General features: G+C 38.8%; 1 protein-coding gene across 6 annotated transcripts in view; it reads left to right on the top strand.

Moving 5' to 3' along the window:
* The window catches only part of MAPK14 (mitogen-activated protein kinase 14), a 75,022-nt gene that overhangs the window by 31,542 nt on the left and 22,100 nt on the right, over nt 1-21,380 (top strand). For all 6 annotated transcript variants that reach the window (XR_008298639.1, XR_003419648.2, XM_027057894.2 and 3 more), the window contains exons 3-8: nt 764-822; nt 14,621-14,732; nt 15,454-15,483; nt 15,813-15,860; nt 17,027-17,141; nt 17,714-17,785. Coding sequence is in view for 4 of the 6 variants with exons in the window: in XM_027057894.2 (XP_026913695.1) it covers nt 764-822; nt 14,621-14,732; nt 15,454-15,483; nt 15,813-15,860; nt 17,027-17,141; nt 17,714-17,785 (436 nt within the window). In the remaining 2 variants the exon portion in view is untranslated. The remainder of the gene's footprint in view (nt 1-763; nt 823-14,620; nt 14,733-15,453; nt 15,484-15,812; nt 15,861-17,026; nt 17,142-17,713; nt 17,786-21,380) is intronic.

Genomic DNA, 21,380 nt, shown 5'->3' with positions numbered 1-21,380 from the left:
CAAATACCTGATGATGATTAAGAAAAGTATCTGAATTTTAAGACTATTGTAAGAATAATACCAAGATTATATACTAAGAGAATATTTTGGAGCTCAAAAATATCAGTCTTGAAGACGACATCTGGAAAATTTTCATGGAATGATAATACGTTTAAAAAAGATACATGATGCTGGGGCACCTGTGTGGCTTAGTTGGTTAAGTGTCCTACTCTTGATCTCTGCTCGGGTTATGATCTCATGGTTTGTGAGATTGAGCACCGTGTTGGGCTCTGTGCTGATAGTGCAGAACCTTTGTGATTCTCTTCCTCTTTCTCTGCCCCTCCCCCACTTGCATGCATACTCGCTCTCTCTCTCTTTCTCAAAATAAATAAGTAAATAAACATTAAAAAAAAAGAAACATGATACTGTAATAATAGTTCTAGAAGTCTGACCTTTTTCTGCTTGTTAATCATTAGTCTATTAGTGTATATGTGAGTCAAGAGCCCTAAATCTTTTTGCTTCTTATTTACAAGTGGCTAAATGTGAGCAAATTCTAAAGAGATGAAGTTTTTAGTGGTAAAATATGTTATGGGAAATGATGTTAACAAGTAAAAATCAAAACCATAATATGGGTAAAAAATAAGTTGTAGTTAAATGTATGATGTTGTGGTGTTATTGAACTGAGATGGTAGGATTTGAAATTCGTTCCTATTAAAATGACTAAGCTTGATGGGTACTATGGTTCTATATTTATTTACTGTCTGATTTTTCTGTTTTCTCATAGGTGATTGGTCTGTTGGATGTTTTTACACCTGCAAGGTCTCTGGAGGAATTCAATGATGTGTGAGTGAACCTTTTGCATTTGCCTTCCTTAGCTAGATGATGAGTGGCAGTCTATTTCTATTCCTGTTTAGCAGTACACAGACTTCAAAAGATTCTTTATTCCTGTCATCCAGCTCTTCTAGGGGATGGGGATGAATACAGAGATGGTATATTATGTGTGGTGTAAATCTGCATGGGAGGGGTCGGTGCCCAAACTCCTGCTTTGTGCAAGGGTCACCTACATAGTAGTATCTTCATCATTTTAAGGCACATTGTGAAGATTCAGTAGTGAGTCCTTGCAGAGTTCCATGGAAAGGAGTATAGGGAGTTTTGACTATGACTTTTGTTCTCACATTGCCTGTCCTAGTTCTTAAAGAGACGCCTTTCCACGTTACATCATTAAATTTGCATCATTGAATTTACATAAAAAAACCAGGACCTGGTTTTATACACGTTCTTCTCTCTTTTTTGTCCCACTTACGTGTGGAAATGATACTGGACTTGCACACTCTTCTTTGAAGAACTGGATTTCTGTCCTGGGACAAGGGGTGGACCTCACGTGTTGAGAAAGCTGATGAATTGTGCTGATTCTCCCAGTTGTGACCATCTCTATTGTGTCAAGCCTGCGACCCACCCTGGAAAACAGACCCTGAGATTCTCAGAAACCAGTAGTAGGGGCTTGGGAAAATGAAGCAGGAGAGAAAGCTGCTACAAGGTTATTTATTTAGGAGGTCACTACTGTGGGCAGTCGGGCTGAAAACTGCCAGAATCTTCTAGGAAGCAGTTTGAATGTACCTCAGATGGGGAACATTTATCCCCTGGCCCCTGACCCCATTGGCAAGGGTTGCTCTGTGGGGAATTAATGACCTCACATGCCCAGGTTGCACACGTATGAGTTCAAGATAGATTCCAGCAGGTGTTCTTATGCATGGAACAATCTACTGTAGCTTTCCCAGTATCTGAATTAGCACACCTCCCTCCCATCCCTAATTCACAGATATACTATGCCGTAAGAGAGAAGTAACACCTTAAATTCCAGCTTTATTGAAATATAATTGACACAGAACGTTGTGTAAGTTGGGTTCTGATTTTTTTTTTTTTTTTAAGTTTATTTCGAGAGAGAGAGAGCAAGCACAAGTAGGGGAGGGGCAGAGAGAGAGAGAGAATCCCAAGCAGGCTCTGTGCTGTTAGCACAGAGCCCAACTCAGGGCTCAAAGTCATGAACCACAAGATCATGACCTGAGCCAAAACCAAGAGTCAGATACTTAACTGACTGAGCCATCCAGGTGCCCCAGGTTCTGATTACAGTAAAACCTTGAATTGCAAGTAACTTGTTCTGCGAGTGTTTTGCAAGACAAGTAAACATTTCTAATACATTTTAACTTGATAAACGAGCAATGTCTTGCAATACAAATAGTACATGATGCCAAACATCACATGATCACAACTGAGCCAATGGTTCTTGAAATTCCCTTTGGTATACAAGTGCTTTGGATTATAAGCTTGTTTCCAGAAAGAATTATGCTCACAAACCAAGGTTTTACTGGATTTATAAACAAGAATTGAGTTTATCTCTTAGGAGGAAATCTCAGTACCACTTATTGAATATTTGCTGAGCAGAGTGTTAGAAAAAGCCTCAAAATAATGGAAAACACTACTCTTTGCCCTTGACAAATCAAAATCTTACTGGGGGAAGGAAGTAAATTTAAAACCCATTTGTAATCAAGATACGAATTGGCTATAGGACCTTGGACTAGTCACGTTGCCTCCCTGGGCCCCCAGTGGTTCTCTAATTAAACCTAATAGGCAAATGATGAAAATTGGGGTGGTTGACTTCTGAAGCTTTTTTGATACTGGAGAATCTTGGAAAACAGAATGGTGAACCTAAGGTTGCCTGAAGAAAATATTTCATTGTTTATTTTTCTATAATGTTTGTATCACTGAAAAAAATTAGTGCTTGTCCAGGACTGTGGTTATTTCAGAGTTTTCCAAAGTCATTTCAGAATTTGCATAAGAGACCAAACATCTTCGCCTACAATTAATTGCAAGGTTTGCAAATTTAAATACTTCTAGGGCCAACTAACATAAATGAGGCTCAGCATTATACAACTGGGAGTGGGGGTGTGTGTGGTAAAACAAAATACTGGTACTGTACTTCCTTAAAGTAGTCAAATTCACATCAAAACAAAGCAGACGGATTAAAACCCACTATTCTGGCCAAATCAGATGTGCTAAAGGCTAGAGTGGTTCTGTAGCCTGCCAGGTTTAGAGTAGGCTGTAATTTTGAACATGAATTTTTTGTGCTAATTAATAAAATCTCTAGTTACTTTTCATATTTACAGTTGAATTTTAATCATGTGTTATGTGTATTTGTGCCTTTATGTTGCAGTTAGCATTTTTCATTTATCATACAATTCAAATACAATTTCCTGAATTTGTAACTTCTTGGTTACTAGGCATTGTGCATACTTCATTTGTAAGACTATATACTTTTTTATTTAAAAAAATTTTTTTTATTACGTTTATTTATCTTTAATAGAGACAGCAAAAGTGGGGGAGGGGCAGAGAGAGAAGGAGACAGAATCAGAAGCAGGCTCCAGGCTCAGAGCTGTCAGCACAGAGCTGGACATGGGGCTTGAACCTACAAGCCGTGAGATCATGACCTGAGCCGAAGTTGGATGCTTAACCAACCAAGCCATCCAGGCGCCCCAAGACTATGTACTTTTTTAAATTTAAACTTTATTTTGAAGTAATTTCTGCCCCCAACATGGGGCTTGAACTCAGAATCCTGAGATCAAGAGTCACATGATCTACTGACTGAGCCAGCCAGGCGCCCCTGTGAGAACATAACTTTTGAGAAAGGAACAACAGGTAGTGAGTTTTGGTCATTAGGAACAATGTGAGTCTAACAGAGAGAGAGATTGTTTGGAAAATGTGGAGTTAAAAGATGAATATATGGGGGCGCCTGGGTGGCGCAGTCGGTTAAGCGTCCGACTTCAGCCAGGTCACGATCTCGCGGTCCGTGGGTTCGAGCCCCGCGTCAGGCTCTGGGCTGATGGCTCAGAGCCTGGAGCCTGTTTCCGATTCTGTGTCTCCCTCTCTCACTGCCCCTCCCCCGTTCATGCTCTGTCTCTCTCTGTCCCAAAAATAAATAAACGTTGAAAAAAAAAATTAAAAAAAAAAAAGATGAATATATGAAGCTGTTCTTGACTGCCATATGATGTGGTTATACAGATGGCAAAATTTTGTAGTTTGGTGACTGAAAATCATTTGGACATTTCTCTTGGCTTCTTGATGGTAATGTTTGCTGGGAGGTGGCATATATATATATATGCATATGCATGCTTCAAATATTTAGTTCCCAATAGAAATCCAAAGAAATTATTTTTTAAAGTGTTTATTTACTTATTTTGAGAGAGAGAGAGAGAGCACATGAGTGAGGGAGACAGGCACAAGGAGAGAGGGAGAGAATCCCAAGCAGGCTCCACCCTCAGCGTGGAGCCCTGTGCGGGGCTCAGTCTCACAACCGTGAGATCATGACCTGAGCTGAAGTCAAGAGTCAGTCTCTTAACCAACTAAGCCACACAGGCACCCCAGAAATCCAGAAATTTTAAATGGCACTGGCCATTTAATGCTTGATTGGAACCTAACCCCTAGAGAAAGCTGCAACTTTGTGCAACAATATTGCCTTTTCTTGGGGATGTCAGTTCTCTAATCAAGCTTATAGGCAATGAAGAGTCTTTGGACTCTTAGTGGGAACTATTTCCTCAAATTTCAGGAAAGCTGAATTGTCATGGTAAGTGGAATTTTCTACTGCTTTTTGCATTTTTTGTTTTTTACACCTTCACATTGCAGGTTTCTTATACCTGAGTTCCTTATCTCTGCTTAGTTCTTGAGGAGGAAATAGAAGTGGGGTTTTAGAATCTGCTGTGATCTAGCAGAAGACCTTACAACAGGGTCAGCCAGCAACCATTGTTTCAGTGAAAACCAGTGTGCAAATTATCACCTTGTGTAGAGTTAAACTTGATAAAAATGACTATTCATCTAACAAGTGTAGCTTTTTTCTTTTTAAAAATTTTTTTAACGTTTGTTTTTGAGACAGAGACAGAGCATGAACACGGGAGGGGCAGAGAGAGAGGGAGATACAGAATCTGAAGCAGGCTCCAGGCTCTGAGCTGTCAGCACAGAACCCAACTCGGGGTTAAACTCATGGACCGTGAAATCATGACCTGAGCTGAAGTCTGATGCTTAACCGACTGAGCCACCCAGGGACCCCTAACAAGTGTAGCTTTTTTACGTCATTGTAAATAAAAGCTGCTGAGCATACTGCATTGGTAAAGAGAGTTTCTGGATTACATTTAATCTGATTTCATTCAGTATTTGAACACCTATCCTATGCTAGGCACGGTACTAGTTTCTGAGGAATGTAACAGTAAGTAACGATAAGCATGATCTCTGATGATCGAGTTGAGACTCCTCATAGGAGAGAAGAAAATTTTTAATAAACCATAGGCAGTGTGGTAGGTTCTGGAAGATCCTACATGATTTGTTCCTGTGCACTCCCTGACCACATCTATATTCTTCCCACCCACTCTCTGCATCCATCCACTCTGGCCTCTGTGTTCTTGCTTGAATATGGACATCCACATTCCCAGTGGGACCTTTATCCTGGTTTCTAATGTTGGCCTGAACACCCTCCCCACATATCCACATGACTGGCTCCTTCGTTTCTTTCAGGACCCACTCAAAGGTCTCTTCACCAGAAGCTCTTTTTCCCCTCACTAGCATAGCTTCAGCCTACCACCGTCCGTGTCTACACCTTACTCCACGTTGTTCTTAGCAGATGTTGCCATCCTACATTTGTGATTGTGTCCCTTCTTCCTCTGGCTTGCACGGTCTAGTAGAGTAGGGAGTTTGTTTTCTTCCTTGTTGAATCTTTAAAGTTTTTTTTTTTTTTATGTTTTGTTTATTTTTGAGACAGAGAGACAGGGCACGAGTGGGGGAGGGGCAGAGAGATAGTCGAATCTTTAGCACTTAGAGGTTTCAGATGAGGAAACTGTGGTCGAGAGAAGAACTGAATTCTGTAATACTACGTATGAAATTGCATACAACTCAGGTCTTTTGGCTCTAAATGTATTTCTTTTTTCTTTTTTTTTCTAAATGTATTTCTAATGACATTTTTCTTGATCCAGGGCTGTGATTATTATTTGAAAGTCTGCCAGCCTTTCTTACTGGGTAGATACTATGATTGGTTCCGTGTAAGATGTCACAACTGAAGGCCTTCCAGTTGTATGTGGTGCCTGTTTGTAATGAGACAAAACATAAATGTTTACCTAAAATAACTAAAGGACCAAGTCAAATTTCTAATGTCGAGGCAACATACAGGGTGTCAAGACACAGGAGAAACTCAGTAGAGGAAAGCCTCTAAACAAAGTAATAATTGGGTCTGAAGAAACAGGTAAATATAGATGGGGCTTAGAGGTTGAAATTTATTCCAGACAGTCAAAGAAATGCAGAAAACGTGTCAAGTGTACAGAAAAAGAGATTTGATTGAATGGAGAATGTTAGAGGAGTTGATAGATAAACATTGATTTTTGTTTTGTATTTGGATAAAAACTGTGTAAGTAAATTATGATTGATTGGCTTTTGTGGCAGAGAAGAGTTGTTTTCCTAATTTAGCAAATAAGCACTATCTGCTCGGAAGTAATGCTTTCCTCCATCACTGTGAAAGAAATACCCAGCCTCATTGTTTGGGCTTACAGAAATACTTTCATTCTTTGAAAATAGGCTGAGCGCCCAAGATAGGTAATGCAGGAAGAGAAGCAGTCTGGGAGAAAGATGAAGGAGTTAACTGTATCAACGGTATATTTGCAACTTACTTCCTTCGCAGGTCTGCTGCCGACCTGCCGAGGGTAGAGAGTTGGTGAAACTCCTTGTAGCTGTCTTCAGTGACTTACATTTAATACCATTGAGTTTTTGTCTGATATGGTCAATAAGATGTCCCCCTTTTCTCAGATGAGCTAATTTAAAAAGGTAAAGAAGCTTCAGGGTCTGGCTTAGAGTTTGGGTCCTTCAATAAATCTTTCCCGGGGCGCCTGGGTGGCTCAATGGGTTAAGCGTCCAACCTCAGCTCAGGTCATGATCTCACAGTCCGTGAGTTCGAGCCCCGCGTCGGGCTCTGTGCTGACAGCTCAGAGCCTGGAGCCTGCTTCAGATTCTGTGTCTCCCTCTCTTTCTGTCCCTCCCCTGCTCATGCTCTGTCTCAAAAATAAATTAAAAAAAAAATTTTTTTTAAATAAAAAATAAAATAAAAAATAAATCTTTCCCTTCAATTAACTCCTTCCTAAGTCTGGGTTGGGGCCCTCTTTTGTGTGTTCTCTAGCACCTTGATATTTTATAGCTCTAATCATGCTTTCTTAGGAGTTTATATTCATAAATGCCTTCCTCTCATCTAAATTCTATAACCCTCTTTATCATCATTGCATCCCCAGTGCTCAACAATTAATATTTGTTGGTGGAGTGATTGAAGAAATAACCTTGTGCTGTCTTGTTTACAACTGGTTGATGATCTAATTTTCTGGTAGTATGCTCAGTATATTCTCTTTTGACTAGCTTTTTGTTTTTATCCTGTAATGTAGACCATATAGTAAAATATTGAGTCCAGGTTGATTGATGCAGATAATTTAGAGGTCACCTCTCAGTAATCTTTGCTTTAAATGAGGAGAATAGTTTGTTGTGAAATAAGCTGGCTAAGCTGTCTACATGGCTGCTAAATGGTGCCTTTACTCCTTACATTAAAACCATCTGGTCTGCTTACCAGATAAGATCTTTGGCATGAGTATTTTAATGAGATGTATCTTGCTTGGTCCTACTAGTAATTCTATATGCATTGTCCTGAGTCATTAGATTCTGTTCAGTAGTAATTTAGTGCCTACTATCTACCAGATACTGTTCTAGTTTCTATAGATACTACAGGGAACAAAAATAATTTTGTCCTCCTTGAGCATTGTACAGATAGATAACAATAAACCATGAGCATAAAAAAAATTTAGTGTATTAGCAGGCAATAATGCTGTGGACAAAAAGAAAAGGTAACATGGAAAGGGGAATTTAGGAGTGTGAGGGCAGGGTGTGAGATGCAGTGGCCAATGGCCTTCTCATTGTGAAGGTGAATTTTGGAGCAAACATTTGAAGGAGTAGAGGAATTAGACTCACAGATATTCTGGGGGAAGAGCATTCCAGGCAGGAGAGCATTCTAAGCAGAAAGAATAGCCAGTGCAAAGGTCCTGAGATAGAAGACTCCATGCTGAATTGGAATTTCAGCAAGGGGTCTCTGTGCCTGGAGTAAGGAGGCCAGTGTGGAGCTGAATGGAACAGGGGAGAGAAGTAGATGATGAGGTCAGAGAGATATTTGGGAACAGGGTGCTGGATTATGTAAGGTTTTATTCGGCCATTGAGGTGGTTTTTATCTTTATTCTAAATGAAAAGGAGAGAAGTGATATGATCTGATTTTTATTTTTAAAAAATTACTCCGCTGCTGTGTTGCAAATAGATTGTAATGAGTCCCAAGGATCACTGGGTGTATTTCAGAGGCTTGTGGTTACAAATTGTCAATCCCTGTGATTATTTTAAATACTTTGTTTAAATATGGAAATATTTTTTTGCCTTGTGATGATTGCTTTATCAAATAGGACTAACAGTAGTAGACATGCCAGTCTATAGATATGAGAGATTTTTTTTTTCTATGAAGATTTTTTCTGATTGTATCATGCTTTAAAAAGAAAGGTGGTAGGGGGGAGTCTTGACAATTGGGTGTTATCCAAGAAGTGCTTAATAAGTGAAGTTCTAAAATGGGGCACTGTTGAGAGTACTGAAAACCTCTTAATGTAGAGTTCTGCCTTTTTGCTGGTACAGTAGATTTTACTTATGATCACTTTGAGAGATGGTGATTTGTGCTCTTTATGTTTGATTTAATTTAAAGGAGACCGTCTTCCAAGGAAAGTGAAGAACAAGATTTGAATCAGGCCATGAAATTGTCTTTTCAGCCTTTAGACTAATAAAGTCTGATTTACTTAATTCATTTTTTTAAGTGCATTTTTAAAATTTTTTATTATATGAAATTTATTGTCAAATTAGTTTCCATACAACAGCCAGTGCTCATCCCAAAAGATGCCCTCTTCAATACCCATCACCTACCCTCCCATCAACCCTCAGTTTGTTCTCAGTTTTTAAGAGTCTCTTATGCTTTGGCTCTCTCTCCCACTCTAACCTCTTTTTTTTTCTTTTTTTTCCTTCCCCTCCCCCATGGGTTTCTGTTAATTACTTAACATTTTTAAGTAATTCATTTTTAAAGATGGGAGCACTAGGAAGGGAAGAGAGGGACCCATGGCTCTCCACTGGCTGCAGCCTCTATGCTCACAGCTCAGTTTGCCCAGAATCCAAAGGCCTCCTCGGCTAAGGGCTCCATCATGCTGGGTATTTTCATCCTGATGTTCTTTGCCATCCTAGGCCTGGTCATTCTGGCCTACATTATCTGTCTGCTCTAGTGGCCTGCGGCTGCGATAGGGAGCCCTCAGAACCGTTCAGCAGGGAGGGAGGAAGCTGACTGGTGGAGCATCCTGCTTGGCTGACACACCAGTGGATCTTTGTTTCTGGTCATTATTTCGGCTCCTGGTCTCCGGGCCAACGCGGGGCCTCTTATCAACAGCAGCAACCCTGCTGCCCAGCAGACCTCTTCCAGAGCCTTCTGGATACGGTTAACCACTGTTAAGCAGGGGGCTTTTTGAGCTGGAGACAGAGGGTGTTGAGGACACAGCTGAAATGTAGACCATTATGGCGAACTGCTCAAACATTCATCTTGATAGCCTTTCTTTAGGTGTAAAGGCAACTGCCTATGATGCTAAAATATGTTCTTTCCTCTCCCTGTCACATGCGGGGGGGGGGGGTCCCTTGTAAGTTCAAGAGCACATTGTCTATCTTCGTCTATGAAGTAGTCACTTTATCAGTGTCTTTACAGATTGCACAGTCTAAGGCTGTGTGGTATCCCTGTCTCACTCTGTAGCCAAAAGGAACTTGTCATTTGAATTTAAGATTTATCATAATTTTTACCACTCCATACCACTTGTGCCCTAGGTTCTCATTTAAAGAGAGAGATGGTTATATGGTCCTCATTCTTTGTGACTGGGTGAGTTATAAATTCTTGAAATAGGGTATCTATAACTCATCTTGTTAATTGAGAAAAATATCTCTCTTACCCTAAATAAATGTCTTTAATTTTGTCAAATATTCCTTTTATGGAAAAAAAAAAAAACTTTCAACTTATTTCTTTGTCCAATTAGGGTTGAGGAAACCATGTATTTTGGAATCCAGACGAGGCTTGGGCCCCAAATCTGTGGTAGTTAATTTCCTTGAAAAGTCCATCATAATTGTTCTACATTTGATTTTCCTTTCTAGCTTAAAAATAAACAGAGAGAAAAAAAAGATGACAACTAGATAGCATTCCGGCTTTCTCAAGTCAAACCTCTGTTAATTTATTTGAGGTATTATGAACACTGACAATACTAGTCATGTCTTTACCAAAATGTAACTAAATTTGCTTTCCAGAGACAAATGCTGTAGAAATGTGGTTATCCATGAATGCTCCTTTTGGAATAGACTTATTCAAAATGTGTTCATCTACACTTTCTTCTCCCTTGTTCACTGTTTTAAAAGTTCATACCTCTTCCATAAACATTGAGTAACTTTGCATGATGCTTGCTTTTGTCCACTGTTGGAAGGTTTATTTTTGAAACCTTTCAGTATATGATGAGCTGGAATTTGACAATTGGTTGTTGTGAATTAGTCTTTGGGATTCGTGGAAACAACATACAGTGATTAGGTTACTCCCTGCAAGACATTTCTGCCATGAATGCTTTTTAGTTTATTTAATTGTAGCCTGGCAGCAATGCATGATAGTTATTACTATATAGACTCATTAATTTAATGTTTTGACAGTCTCACCCTCTGCCTGGAAATTTTACTGATAAAATAGATGTGGTCTCTGATGGGGACAGTGGTGGAATATTCTAATTAAAAGCATGCTCTTTGTCTCTCAGGCTGTGCACTCAGTGGTCTTCTGGCTATATAGGATTTCTTAAAAAAATTTTTTTCTTAATGTTTATTTATTTTTGAGAGAGAGACAGACAGACAGAGTGTGAGCAGGGGAGGGTCAGAGAGAGAGGGAGACACAGAACCTCGAGCAGGCTCCAGGCTCTGAGCTGTCAGCTCAGACGCGGGGCTTGAACTCACGAACCATGAGATCATGGCCTGAGCCGAAGTCGGACACTTAACCAGCTGAGCCATCCAGGCACCCCTGGCTGTATAGGATTTCTTAAGTCACTGGTAACCATTTAAACGCAATAGTTATATTTGAAATTACTGTGGTTGTTTTGATAATACTGCTTAACATCTTTGTGAACTAGAACAGGCATATTAGAGAGTTAAGATTTTTAGGTTTTATTTCAAGGGAGATTCTAAGTGGAATCATGTAGAACAATGTTCTCTTTGTTTACCTTTTCTCCTTAAAATTATTTTTTAAAATCGAGAGAATAATCCTTGTTCTATCCAAAGTCATAAAATCTAATTCTTTGCAAAACACTTATAAAATAGAAATTGGATTCTCTCTTCCTCAACCTGAGCCTTACATTTTGTCATAATTGATATTATGCATATGGCAACCATTATACTTGATCTTCTGGGAGAAGTCCTGATTTCAAAATATTAACCAGTTATTGATAACATTCTCAGATTTGTCAGATTATGTGTTAGTTGGGGCTAAAAAAATACAGTGACTGTGATTAAGATGGAATATTGCTAGGCTTTTGCCAACTTTCTTCTTTCAGTAAAGATTAACTTTGATAGTAAGTATCAAAGTTACTTACTTTGATACTTACTGTCAAATTACTTAATTGAGAATTATTATGGAAATTATCTAGAGATACTGCTTCCCTGATTATTGTGACACTTAGAAAACTTTTTCTTTTTAAAGAAGATCATTCTTTTGACTTACATTTGAGGTCAAATGGAAGAATTTGGAAGCAGTATGTGCTGTGATTAAGACCATGGTCCTGGGCGCCTGGGTGGCTCAGTTGGTTAAGCATCTGACTTCAGCTCACGTCATGATCTTACGGTTCGTGGGTTTAAGCCCCTCATCGGGCTCTGTGCTGACAGCCCAGAGCCTGGAGCCTGCTTTGGATTCCGTGTCTCCCTCTCTCTCTGCCCCTCCCCTGCTTATGCTAGCTCTCTCTCTCTCTCAAAAATAAACATTAAAAAAAAAGTTAAAAAAAAAAAAAAAGTCCATGGTCCTGAGAGCAAACAGTTTTTGATTCAACCCTTGATATTATCACTGTTTTAACCTTGAGCAAGTTACATATCCTTGTTCTGTTTCCTTATCAGTGAAATGGCAAGGCTAGTGAGACTTACCTTATAGAGTTGTCGGGAAGAATACATGAGACAGAGGCATGATACACAGCGCTTGACACAGAGCAAGCACTGACTACATTTGGTTGTTATGTTGAGCTTGGAACATCTCTTAAAAGAGAACTACCTTTAATGAAGCCTTTCAAAAAGTCCAATTCACTCTTTAAATTACATTTAGAGTCTGCCCTTTCCTCAAGGACGTGTAATTGTGCAACCTTTAAAAATATGAAATGCTAAAGTCTTACTTTTATATCTAGGCTAAGTTCTTTTGATCTTTGTGAAATTGGGAACTGACCATATCCGCCCAAAAGGGAAATTACGAAACAGGAGAAAAATTCAGTTCCTCTTTAAGGAGAGAAAGTAACAATATAATGTGTGGTGTGGTGTGATGTGGGGTGGGGTGTGTGTGTGTATGAAGAGAGCTCATGCACATATTTATATAACGCATTAATAGATTTAAATTTACTGGCCTAGTGTCTTTTCCTCTAAATTTATAAAATATAAAAATAGAAATGAAATGAAAGCATTTGTAATAGCTCAACTGGTATACATTATTATTCAGCCTCAGGAACGAGTAGTGATTCTTACACAGTAGATAAAACCCAATTTGATTTTTAAAAATTCAGCCTTTTTACTACTGATCTGGTTTTTATGTTCCCATAGCTGTGTAATACAGTAATGAGTGGGTAAGGCATTGCATCTAGAATATTTGTGGTGAACCTGTTGGACTTGAATGTAATCGTTTCCCTAATCTTTCCACGTAAGGTTAATAACCAGGACCACACCTGTGAGGAGAGGTTCTGGAATGCCCCATTTTGCTTTATAGATAATATTCCTCCTTCCTTTAAAGTAAATGCAGGAATATTGTCAGTGAACAATATCCTTTTACCAGTGAATCCTGAAAAAGAATTATAATTTGAAAATTTAAAAATATTCCTATTTTAGTGCCTACAACTTGGTTTATAATGAGGTGAAAATAACAATGATAGATTTAAAAATCAAGATACTTTATCATGGCCATGTATTTAGTTGCACTGTGTATTTCTCATGCAACATTTTTTTTAAAAAACTGATATTGACACATACATCATTCTGATCTTCATCTTTGCTTTTTTCTTGTCTCTTTCTTCAGAGAACCTAGGAAAAGATACATCTAGTAAGGAGGATTATAGAAATTTTTAGAAAACTAGATGGAAGGTGGTAAAGTTAGAATAGGGGTAATGAGCCCCCCCATGTATTTACTAAGTTGTTAGCTGTCACTGTCATACTTACTGCCTTGCCTTCCCTTCCTTCTCTCTCTCCTCCTCTCCTCTCCTCTCCTCTCCTCCTCTCCTCTCCTCTCCTCTTCTCTCCTCTCCTCTCCTCTTCTCTTTGTGCATCATGATAACTGTACTCTTATCCCTATCACCTATTTCATCAATCCCCCTACCCACCTCCCCTCTGGTAACCATCAGTTTGTTCTCTGTAGTTAAGAGTCTGTTTCTTGGTTTGTCTCTCTCTCTCTCTCTCTCTCTCTCTTTTTCCTTTATTCATTTGTTTTCTTAAGTTCCACATATGAGTGAAACTATATGGTGTTTGTCTTTCTTAGACCGACTTATTTTGCTTAGCATTATACTTTCTAGCTCTATCTATGTCGTGGCACTATGTATATACCACATATAGTATATGAAATATTACACTGTGTACATATATACCACATCTGTATTCATCAGTTGATGGACACTTGGGCTGCTTCCATACCTTGGCTGTTGTAAATAATGCTGCTATAAACAAAGGGGTGCATGTATCCCTTTGAATTAGTGTTTTTGTATTTTGAGGGTAAATACCCAATAGTGTGATTACTGGACATATGATAGTTCTATTTTTAATTTTTTGAGGAACCTCCATACTGTTTTCCACAGCAGCTGCACCAGTTTGCATTCCTACCAGTAGTGCATGAGGGTTCCTTTTTCTCTACATCCTCGCCAACACCTGTTTCTTGAATTTTTTATTCCAGCCATTCTGACAGTCATAGGTGGTATCTCATTGTGATTTTGATTTTCATTTCCCTGATAATGAGTGATGTTGAGCATCTTTTCCTGTGTCTATTGGCCATCTGTATGTCTTCTTTGGGGAAATGTCTGTTCATATCTTCTGCCCATTTTTTAATTGGATTATTTGCTTTTGGTGTGTTCAGTTGTATCAGTGCTTTATATGTTTTAGATACTAACCCTTTATCAGATATATCATTTGCAGATATCTTCTATTCAGTAGATTGCCTTTTAAGGCAATTGCCTTTTCTTAAATACCTCTAGAAGTCTTATGAAATTAAGAGCTTTCACAGGGGTTCTGGATTATTGTGTAACTCTCCATTAATTTCTAGGTATCTGGTGACCCATCTCATGGGAGCAGATCTGAACAACATTGTGAAATGTCAAAAGCTTACGGATGACCATGTTCAGTTCCTTATCTACCAGATTCTCCGAGGTCTCAAGGTATAGTCTCCCTTTCTCCATCTCAAGGCTTAAGAGAAAGAAGAAGAAGAAAGAAAAAAAAAAACCCTTTCTTATGGAAAATTTCAAACATAAAATCACAAGTACAATTATACTGTAATGAACCCCTGCGTCTACTCAATGACCACAGCTACCAACATATGGCCAATCTTGTTTCTGTTGTATTCCCCAAGCCCTGGATTCTTTTAAGACAAGTCCAGACATCATATCATTCCACCCATAATAGATATTTCAGTATGTATGTCTGAGAGCTCAGGACTCTTCATTCTTCCTTCTAAAGAGTAGTCATAATCTCTTGATCTAATCTAATGTCTGGTCAGAGTCATGTTGAAACTTTAAAAACCTCCTCTAGGATGCTAATTTGTTTGTGGGAAGGGCAGATAAGTAATGTTTTAAAATTAAAGCACCTTTGACATTGACATTTAGCAGCTTTGAGTCCGTAGTGAGCTCCAGAGCACTAGCGAGAAAATAGGTTGAAAGCTGTTTCACTTATACTTCAACTCTATGAATAGAGTTGATGGTATAGAAATCATAGTTATGATAAATGTTCAGATTACTGATAATTACTTGTTCTCATTTCTAATGCTACTTTTTAATACTAGTAGTTCTTACTGATTCATGAAAATATACTTTAACTATGTCATATGGCCGTAAGAGGTTGGAGATAACTTTTTGATTTAACTGGCTTTTTTCTCTTTCACAGTATATACATTCAGCTGACATAATTCACAGGGTAATGTATTATGATTTTGATGGCATTATTTGGGGAGGGAGCGCTGAAGTGGAGAGGACCGGCATGTGGCCAAGATCCTAGTCTAAGCTTATTTTAGCCATTGAACTATTGATTATAACTTTACTCTAAGTTTAAACTGATTAAAGAAATGTGTGTGGTTTTTACTATATAAGGCTAATTAGGACTAGGTAGTGACTGACTGTAGATGGAGATCATTTATAGCTGAATAAAGTCTTACTTTTATGTTTGGATCTTCATCATTACCTGTGGGGAGAAAACCTAGCATGAATCATAGAGTTGATCATGGCCTCTCTGGACTTGCTTCCTAGGACCTGAAACCTAGTAATCTAGCTGTGAATGAAGACTGTGAGCTGAAGGTAAGATGAAGAGACAGTGGGAATTGTTTGTTTCCACTTGTAATTACATGTTTGACTAACCAGGCAGACTTATGTAGTAAATGGGTTTATAAAATCATGACTTTTTGTCTAAAAATTCATATTTTCCTTAGAAATATCAGAGTTTGAATCACAGACTTAATAAGTCTTAGTTTAAAGGATATTGAAGGTGGCATCAGGTGTCGTATTTTCATTCTAAAATAAAGTTACATTAGAAATTTAATTTGTTAGTTATAATAAAGGAAAATCATAGTCTGAATATTAAGTAAGCAATCCTGAAGAGATAATTACTAGATTAGTTTCCTAAGATAAGAAAGGCAAAAGCCACTCATTCAAAATAATTCAAATAGGGGATAAATATAAATATATAGAGAGCAAGCAGCTTTAGAATATTTTTTCTCATTTTTAATCAATCTTTTAAACATAATTAAATGTAATAAAAAGAATCATTTTAAGTGCACACTTGATAAATTTATGTATCCATTTAACCACCAACACAATTAAAATAAAGAACACTTTTTCACTTCCAGAAGTTGCCTTATGCTCCTTCCCAGCCACTCCCTACTCCTCTACCCCTAATCCTGGACCACTGATCTAATTGCTGACACCATAGAACAGATTTATTTTTTTCTGGAATTTCACATGAATGGAATCATACAGTATTTGTGTGTGTGTATCTGATTTTTGCTTAGTATAATATTTTTGAGATCTGTGTTATATCAGTAGTTCATTCCTTTTTGTTGCTGAATTTTTGTGAATTCAATATTCACAAAATATTGAACACAATATTCATTTTGTGAATATGCCACGATTTGTCTATCCATCTACCTGTTGATAGACCTTTGCTTCAATTCCAGTTTGGGGCTGTGTAAAGCTGCTATGAATATTCACATGCAAGCCCTTGTGTGGCTGTATGTTTTCATTGCTCTTGGGTAAATGCCTGGAGTAACATTTTTGTTTTGCTTTTTGTAATTTCATTTTTTAAATTGCTGTGTTTATCATGCATTCCAAACATAGACTTGGAAGTATGTTTATGAAAGTGCTGTATTGTTCTTCCCGTTTCTGAGGCAGTAGAGTTTTTTCCCTCCTGCCTTATGAGACTTAGGATCCTGACTGTTCCAGTGCCTGATTTCTCTTCTCTCCCTTAGATCTTGGATTTTGGACTGGCTCGACATACAGATGATGAAATGACAGGCTATGTGGCCACTAGGTGGTACAGGGCTCCTGAGATCATGCTGAACTGGATGCATTACAACCAGACAGGTATTGCTTTCATTGGTTATTTAGCACCTTCTTGGTCAGCATGTTGAGCGTATTTGGGATTCTCAGAAGCGGAGGTAGTGGGAATGGGAGGAAGCATCTTTTTTTTCCATCAGTAATCCTTTTAAAGTCGACAGAAAATATTTCAGTTGCTCAGATAGAGAAGGGGGGTGGTGTTGTACACAGCTTTCAAACTTTATGATTTAGCAGTTGAGTTTTTATTTATTTAGATTTCCAGCGTATTCTGTGAGTACTTCTATCTGAAGACAATAGGTTCATAATTGTAACCTCTCAACATGACTTGGGAGAATCCACCATTTCCACCAATAAGAGTCTCTACCCCTTTGTGAACAGCTTATTTCTCTTTGCCTTAATTATGTTTTGACATCCTACCTATGAAGCCCTTTAGTGGGGTGAAGGTCTTAATAAGCTAACTTCCATAAAGATGAGCATGAATCGTGGACCTCAAATGTCTTAAATATTAACTTGAGTATTTCACTTCTAGTTATAGTTCCATTTGTGGTCAGGTATGATAACAGTGACATTGTATGCCCTTTTCTCTTTAATTTTGCCAGTTGATATTTGGTCAGTGGGATGCATAATGGCCGAGCTGTTGACTGGAAGAACGTTGTTTCCTGGTACAGACCGTATCCTTTAAAAAGTTTTGGATTCTTGTTTCTTATCTGTATTCCAGTGTCCATGGAAGTATATCATTTTTACCTATCTCTAGGGAAGCTCTCAGTTACTTGCTTATATAGTTGAGACATGCGTTATGAGATCTGCCCTCTGGCTAAGTGTCTTGCTTTGCCAACAAAGTGCCTTCAATTTTACTTGTGAGTTGGAAAAATTCCTCACAAGCTGGGGAACTCTTTATATCTTTCACCTGTCATCTTTTGCAGTGAGTTCTTTATTACATTAATCTTCCCACAGCAGTTCTGCAACCTGAGCGTTATTCCTGAGAGGCTCCAGATCTCAATGACTGGTTTAGTCTACTTGTACAAACACTTAATGAGAGCAAGACACCCATTTATAAATCAGGGGTGTCTTTAGCTTTTATGTTTGATTTACATGTTAAAAAGATTATATTTCATCCCTATAATGATGTACCTGCTGACTCTCTTTATACTTGTTGTTTAACCAAATAATAAAAGGAAGACATGATAAGGTCATCCTGCCATGTGATGGCACAATTTTTTTTTTTCCAGCACAATTTTGTTTTTGTCTAGATTGTAGCCAAACCTTAATTTACTGCCAGATTTACCATCTAGCCCATGGTTTACCATGGCCCTTTTATTTTAGGCCCTTTCCCTTCTGCTGTATGCCCATTTCATGCTTTAGAAGTAGTATCATCCAAATGTGGTTTGTTAGAAGTCCCATTACTTTCACTTGGGGAAGATGTTCAAGTGAGAAAGAATGTTGAAATATGTGTCTAGAATTAGGTTTGAAGATTTTTGTAAAATTCATCTGACTAGCCTATAGTGGGTTTGGCTGGGCTTTAAAAATGCTGCAGTCATGCAATGAATGTGTTCTATCATGCTTAGAGACCTAAAAGCTGTTTTAACAGACCCTCACCTAAGCAAACTCATTGAATTTATACCAGAATGTCCGCTTACTTGCTTACAGTTTGGGATATACTTTTGTGGTGACTGTGAATGTTCATGCTATCTCTCCACATGTTCTATCTATCTTCTGCTGAAGAAAAATGTGCTTTCCTAATGAACTGAAAAGTTTCTGTCCCTCAGGCAAAGTTGTGTATTTCCCTGACTATTTCTGCATTGATAGAGTTCTGTCTCCCTGTACTGAACTCACCTTACTGCTCCTCAGTCCCGGATTCTTGGTTTAAATACCTAGTGTTTGTTTCATTCACCTTATATCTGCATCTTAGAAATGTGGTATATACATTATAGTCCAAGCTAAGAGAATTAGGGAAATTTTTAATTCCCCTTTTCCTCAGGTACACAGCTCAGAGTCCCCATCCAGCAGACTAATGTCTCTCTTCCCAAGCACACTACTCTGATGCATTTCTCTATTCCTCCCTCCCCTTCCTCTTCTTTATTATCTGTAGCTCCTTTTACCTGCAGTCAGCTTTGGACACGCGTGCCTGCATTGACATGCAGAGTAGTGGAGAGAGACAGTAGGGTGTACTGGTTGAGAACACATACTCTGGAATCAGACTTCCTGGGTTTCGATCCTGCCTCTTACACTCCCCGCTGTGTGTTTTCTAAACTCTGTCTCTCGATTTCCTTAACCATAAAATGCTAATAGTATGTACTTTACAAGGCAGTTGTGAGAATTCAGTGAGACAGTATCTGGAAAGTAGTTAGAGCCTGGCAGGAAATGTTAGCCATCATCTTCATTACTGACTTTTGGGAAATACTTTTTCCCTTTACCTTCCCACTTTACTGTCTGCCTGTGCATCATTAAAAGTTTTTGTGTGTTTGTTTTATTTAAATTGTGTGACAAGTAGTAAAGGATGGATCCCCTTGGCGGGCTACTGGTAGAAAGGTTTTAAAGCAATTGTGCCCTATGGTTTTATCTCACAGACTTACTTACTCCCTGATGGCTTGACTCTTTTAGAATGCTAACTTTCAACCTGTAAGACATCTTCCCTTTATTTTTTCTTATTTTAGAGACAGAGACAGAGTGTGTGCACATGTGTGCAAGCAGGGTAGGAGCAGAGGGAGAGAGAATCCCAAGCAGGCTCCGTGCTGTCAGTGCGGAGCCTGACGTGAGGCTCGATCTCATGACTGTGAGATCCTGATCTGAGCTGAAATCAAGTGTTGGACGCTTAACTGACCAAGCCACCCAGGCGCCCCAGAAGTCTTCCCTTTTTGTGCATACTTCTTTTCCTTCTGTGAGCTTTAGATAGAAAACCTGTTTAGGCTTTTTACCATGGGCTTTTTTTTAATACATGGAAATTCATTTCAAAATTCCTATTTTAGTAATGCACCATTTCTTTTGTACTTGGCTCTTTTTCAGACAGATATTCTACTGGATCATAAAAGTCAAATTCAGAGGATTTGTATTTGCAATACATACCACCCCATCCTGTCAGTTGCCAGCTGTGTGGATGTAGATTTGGTGGCCAGACAAGGAGAGAGGAAGACGTTTTCTAGGACTTTTTCTTGCCTGAAGTGTACAGTTATGTGCATTCTAGCATAGTGGTTCTTAACTCTCATTTTCATCAGAATACTTCGGGGAGCTTTTAAAAACTCCCAAGTGCCAGGGCACCACCTCACAGACTCAACTAAAGTTGGTGTGGGGTCCAAGCACAGGCTTTGACGTATGTTTTAAGTCCCCGGTTGTTGCCAATGTGCAGCAGGTGTTGAGCACAACTAGAGTTTAGCCCAGTTGAATTTTACTCTTACCCTTTCAGGCTGATCCTAAAAAAATTAGTTAGGCAGTCTTTCCTCATTTTTTTTTAAAGTTTATTTACTTATTTTGAGAGAGAGAGAAAGAGAGGGAGGGGCAGAGGGAAGAGAGAATCCCAAGCAGGCTCGATGCTGTCAGCGCAGAGCCCAACACAGGGCTCGATCCCACGAGCTGTGAGATCACGACCTGAGTCGAAATCAAGAGTCAGATGCTTAACCGACTGAGCCACCCTGGCGCCCCCTCATTTTTTTTTAAAGGTACCGATGAGATGAGAAAGTTAATAATTTAGACTTATCCACTTGGGGGCCTGGAAGGATATTAGAAAACATCTAATTGAACCCCCTGTTTTTTATACATGTGAGGAAACCAAGACCCAGAGAAGATAGATCCAAAACTATTACTTATGACTCAGGTCACGGTTTCTTTACGTTGTTTTATTTGTTACCGATTCCCCAAATTTTTCTTTTTCTTTTCTTTTTTCTTTTTCTTTTTCTTAAAATTTTTCTTTTTCTTTTTCTTAAATTTTTCTTTTTCTTTTTCCTTTGGAGGATGTGCTGGCCCCACACATTCTTTCTTTGCCCGGCAAGATGTGCAGCCACTGCTTATTTATGTTTTTTAAATGCAACTGAATGCTGAGGCAGCCTCTAGAACTGCTCTTCTGTTGAGTGCAGTTTTCTCCCTGTTTTCCTCACGTATTAATCATATTATTCTCATCTAGAACTGGTGGTTTTAGGGGTGCGTAGGTGGCTCAGTCCGTTAAGCGGCCAACTTGGCTCAGGTCATGATCTTGCGGTTCGCGAGTTTGAGCCCCGTGTCAGGCTCTGTGTTGACAGCTCAGAGCCTGGAGCCTGCTTTGGATTCTGTGTCTCC

This window comes from Acinonyx jubatus, chromosome B2, assembly GCF_027475565.1.
Source record: "Acinonyx jubatus isolate Ajub_Pintada_27869175 chromosome B2, VMU_Ajub_asm_v1.0, whole genome shotgun sequence".
Taxonomy (NCBI): Eukaryota; Metazoa; Chordata; class Mammalia; order Carnivora; family Felidae; genus Acinonyx; species Acinonyx jubatus.
The sequence above is the reverse complement of the archived record's forward strand: the minus strand, read 5'-3'. Positions and strand labels throughout refer to the sequence as shown.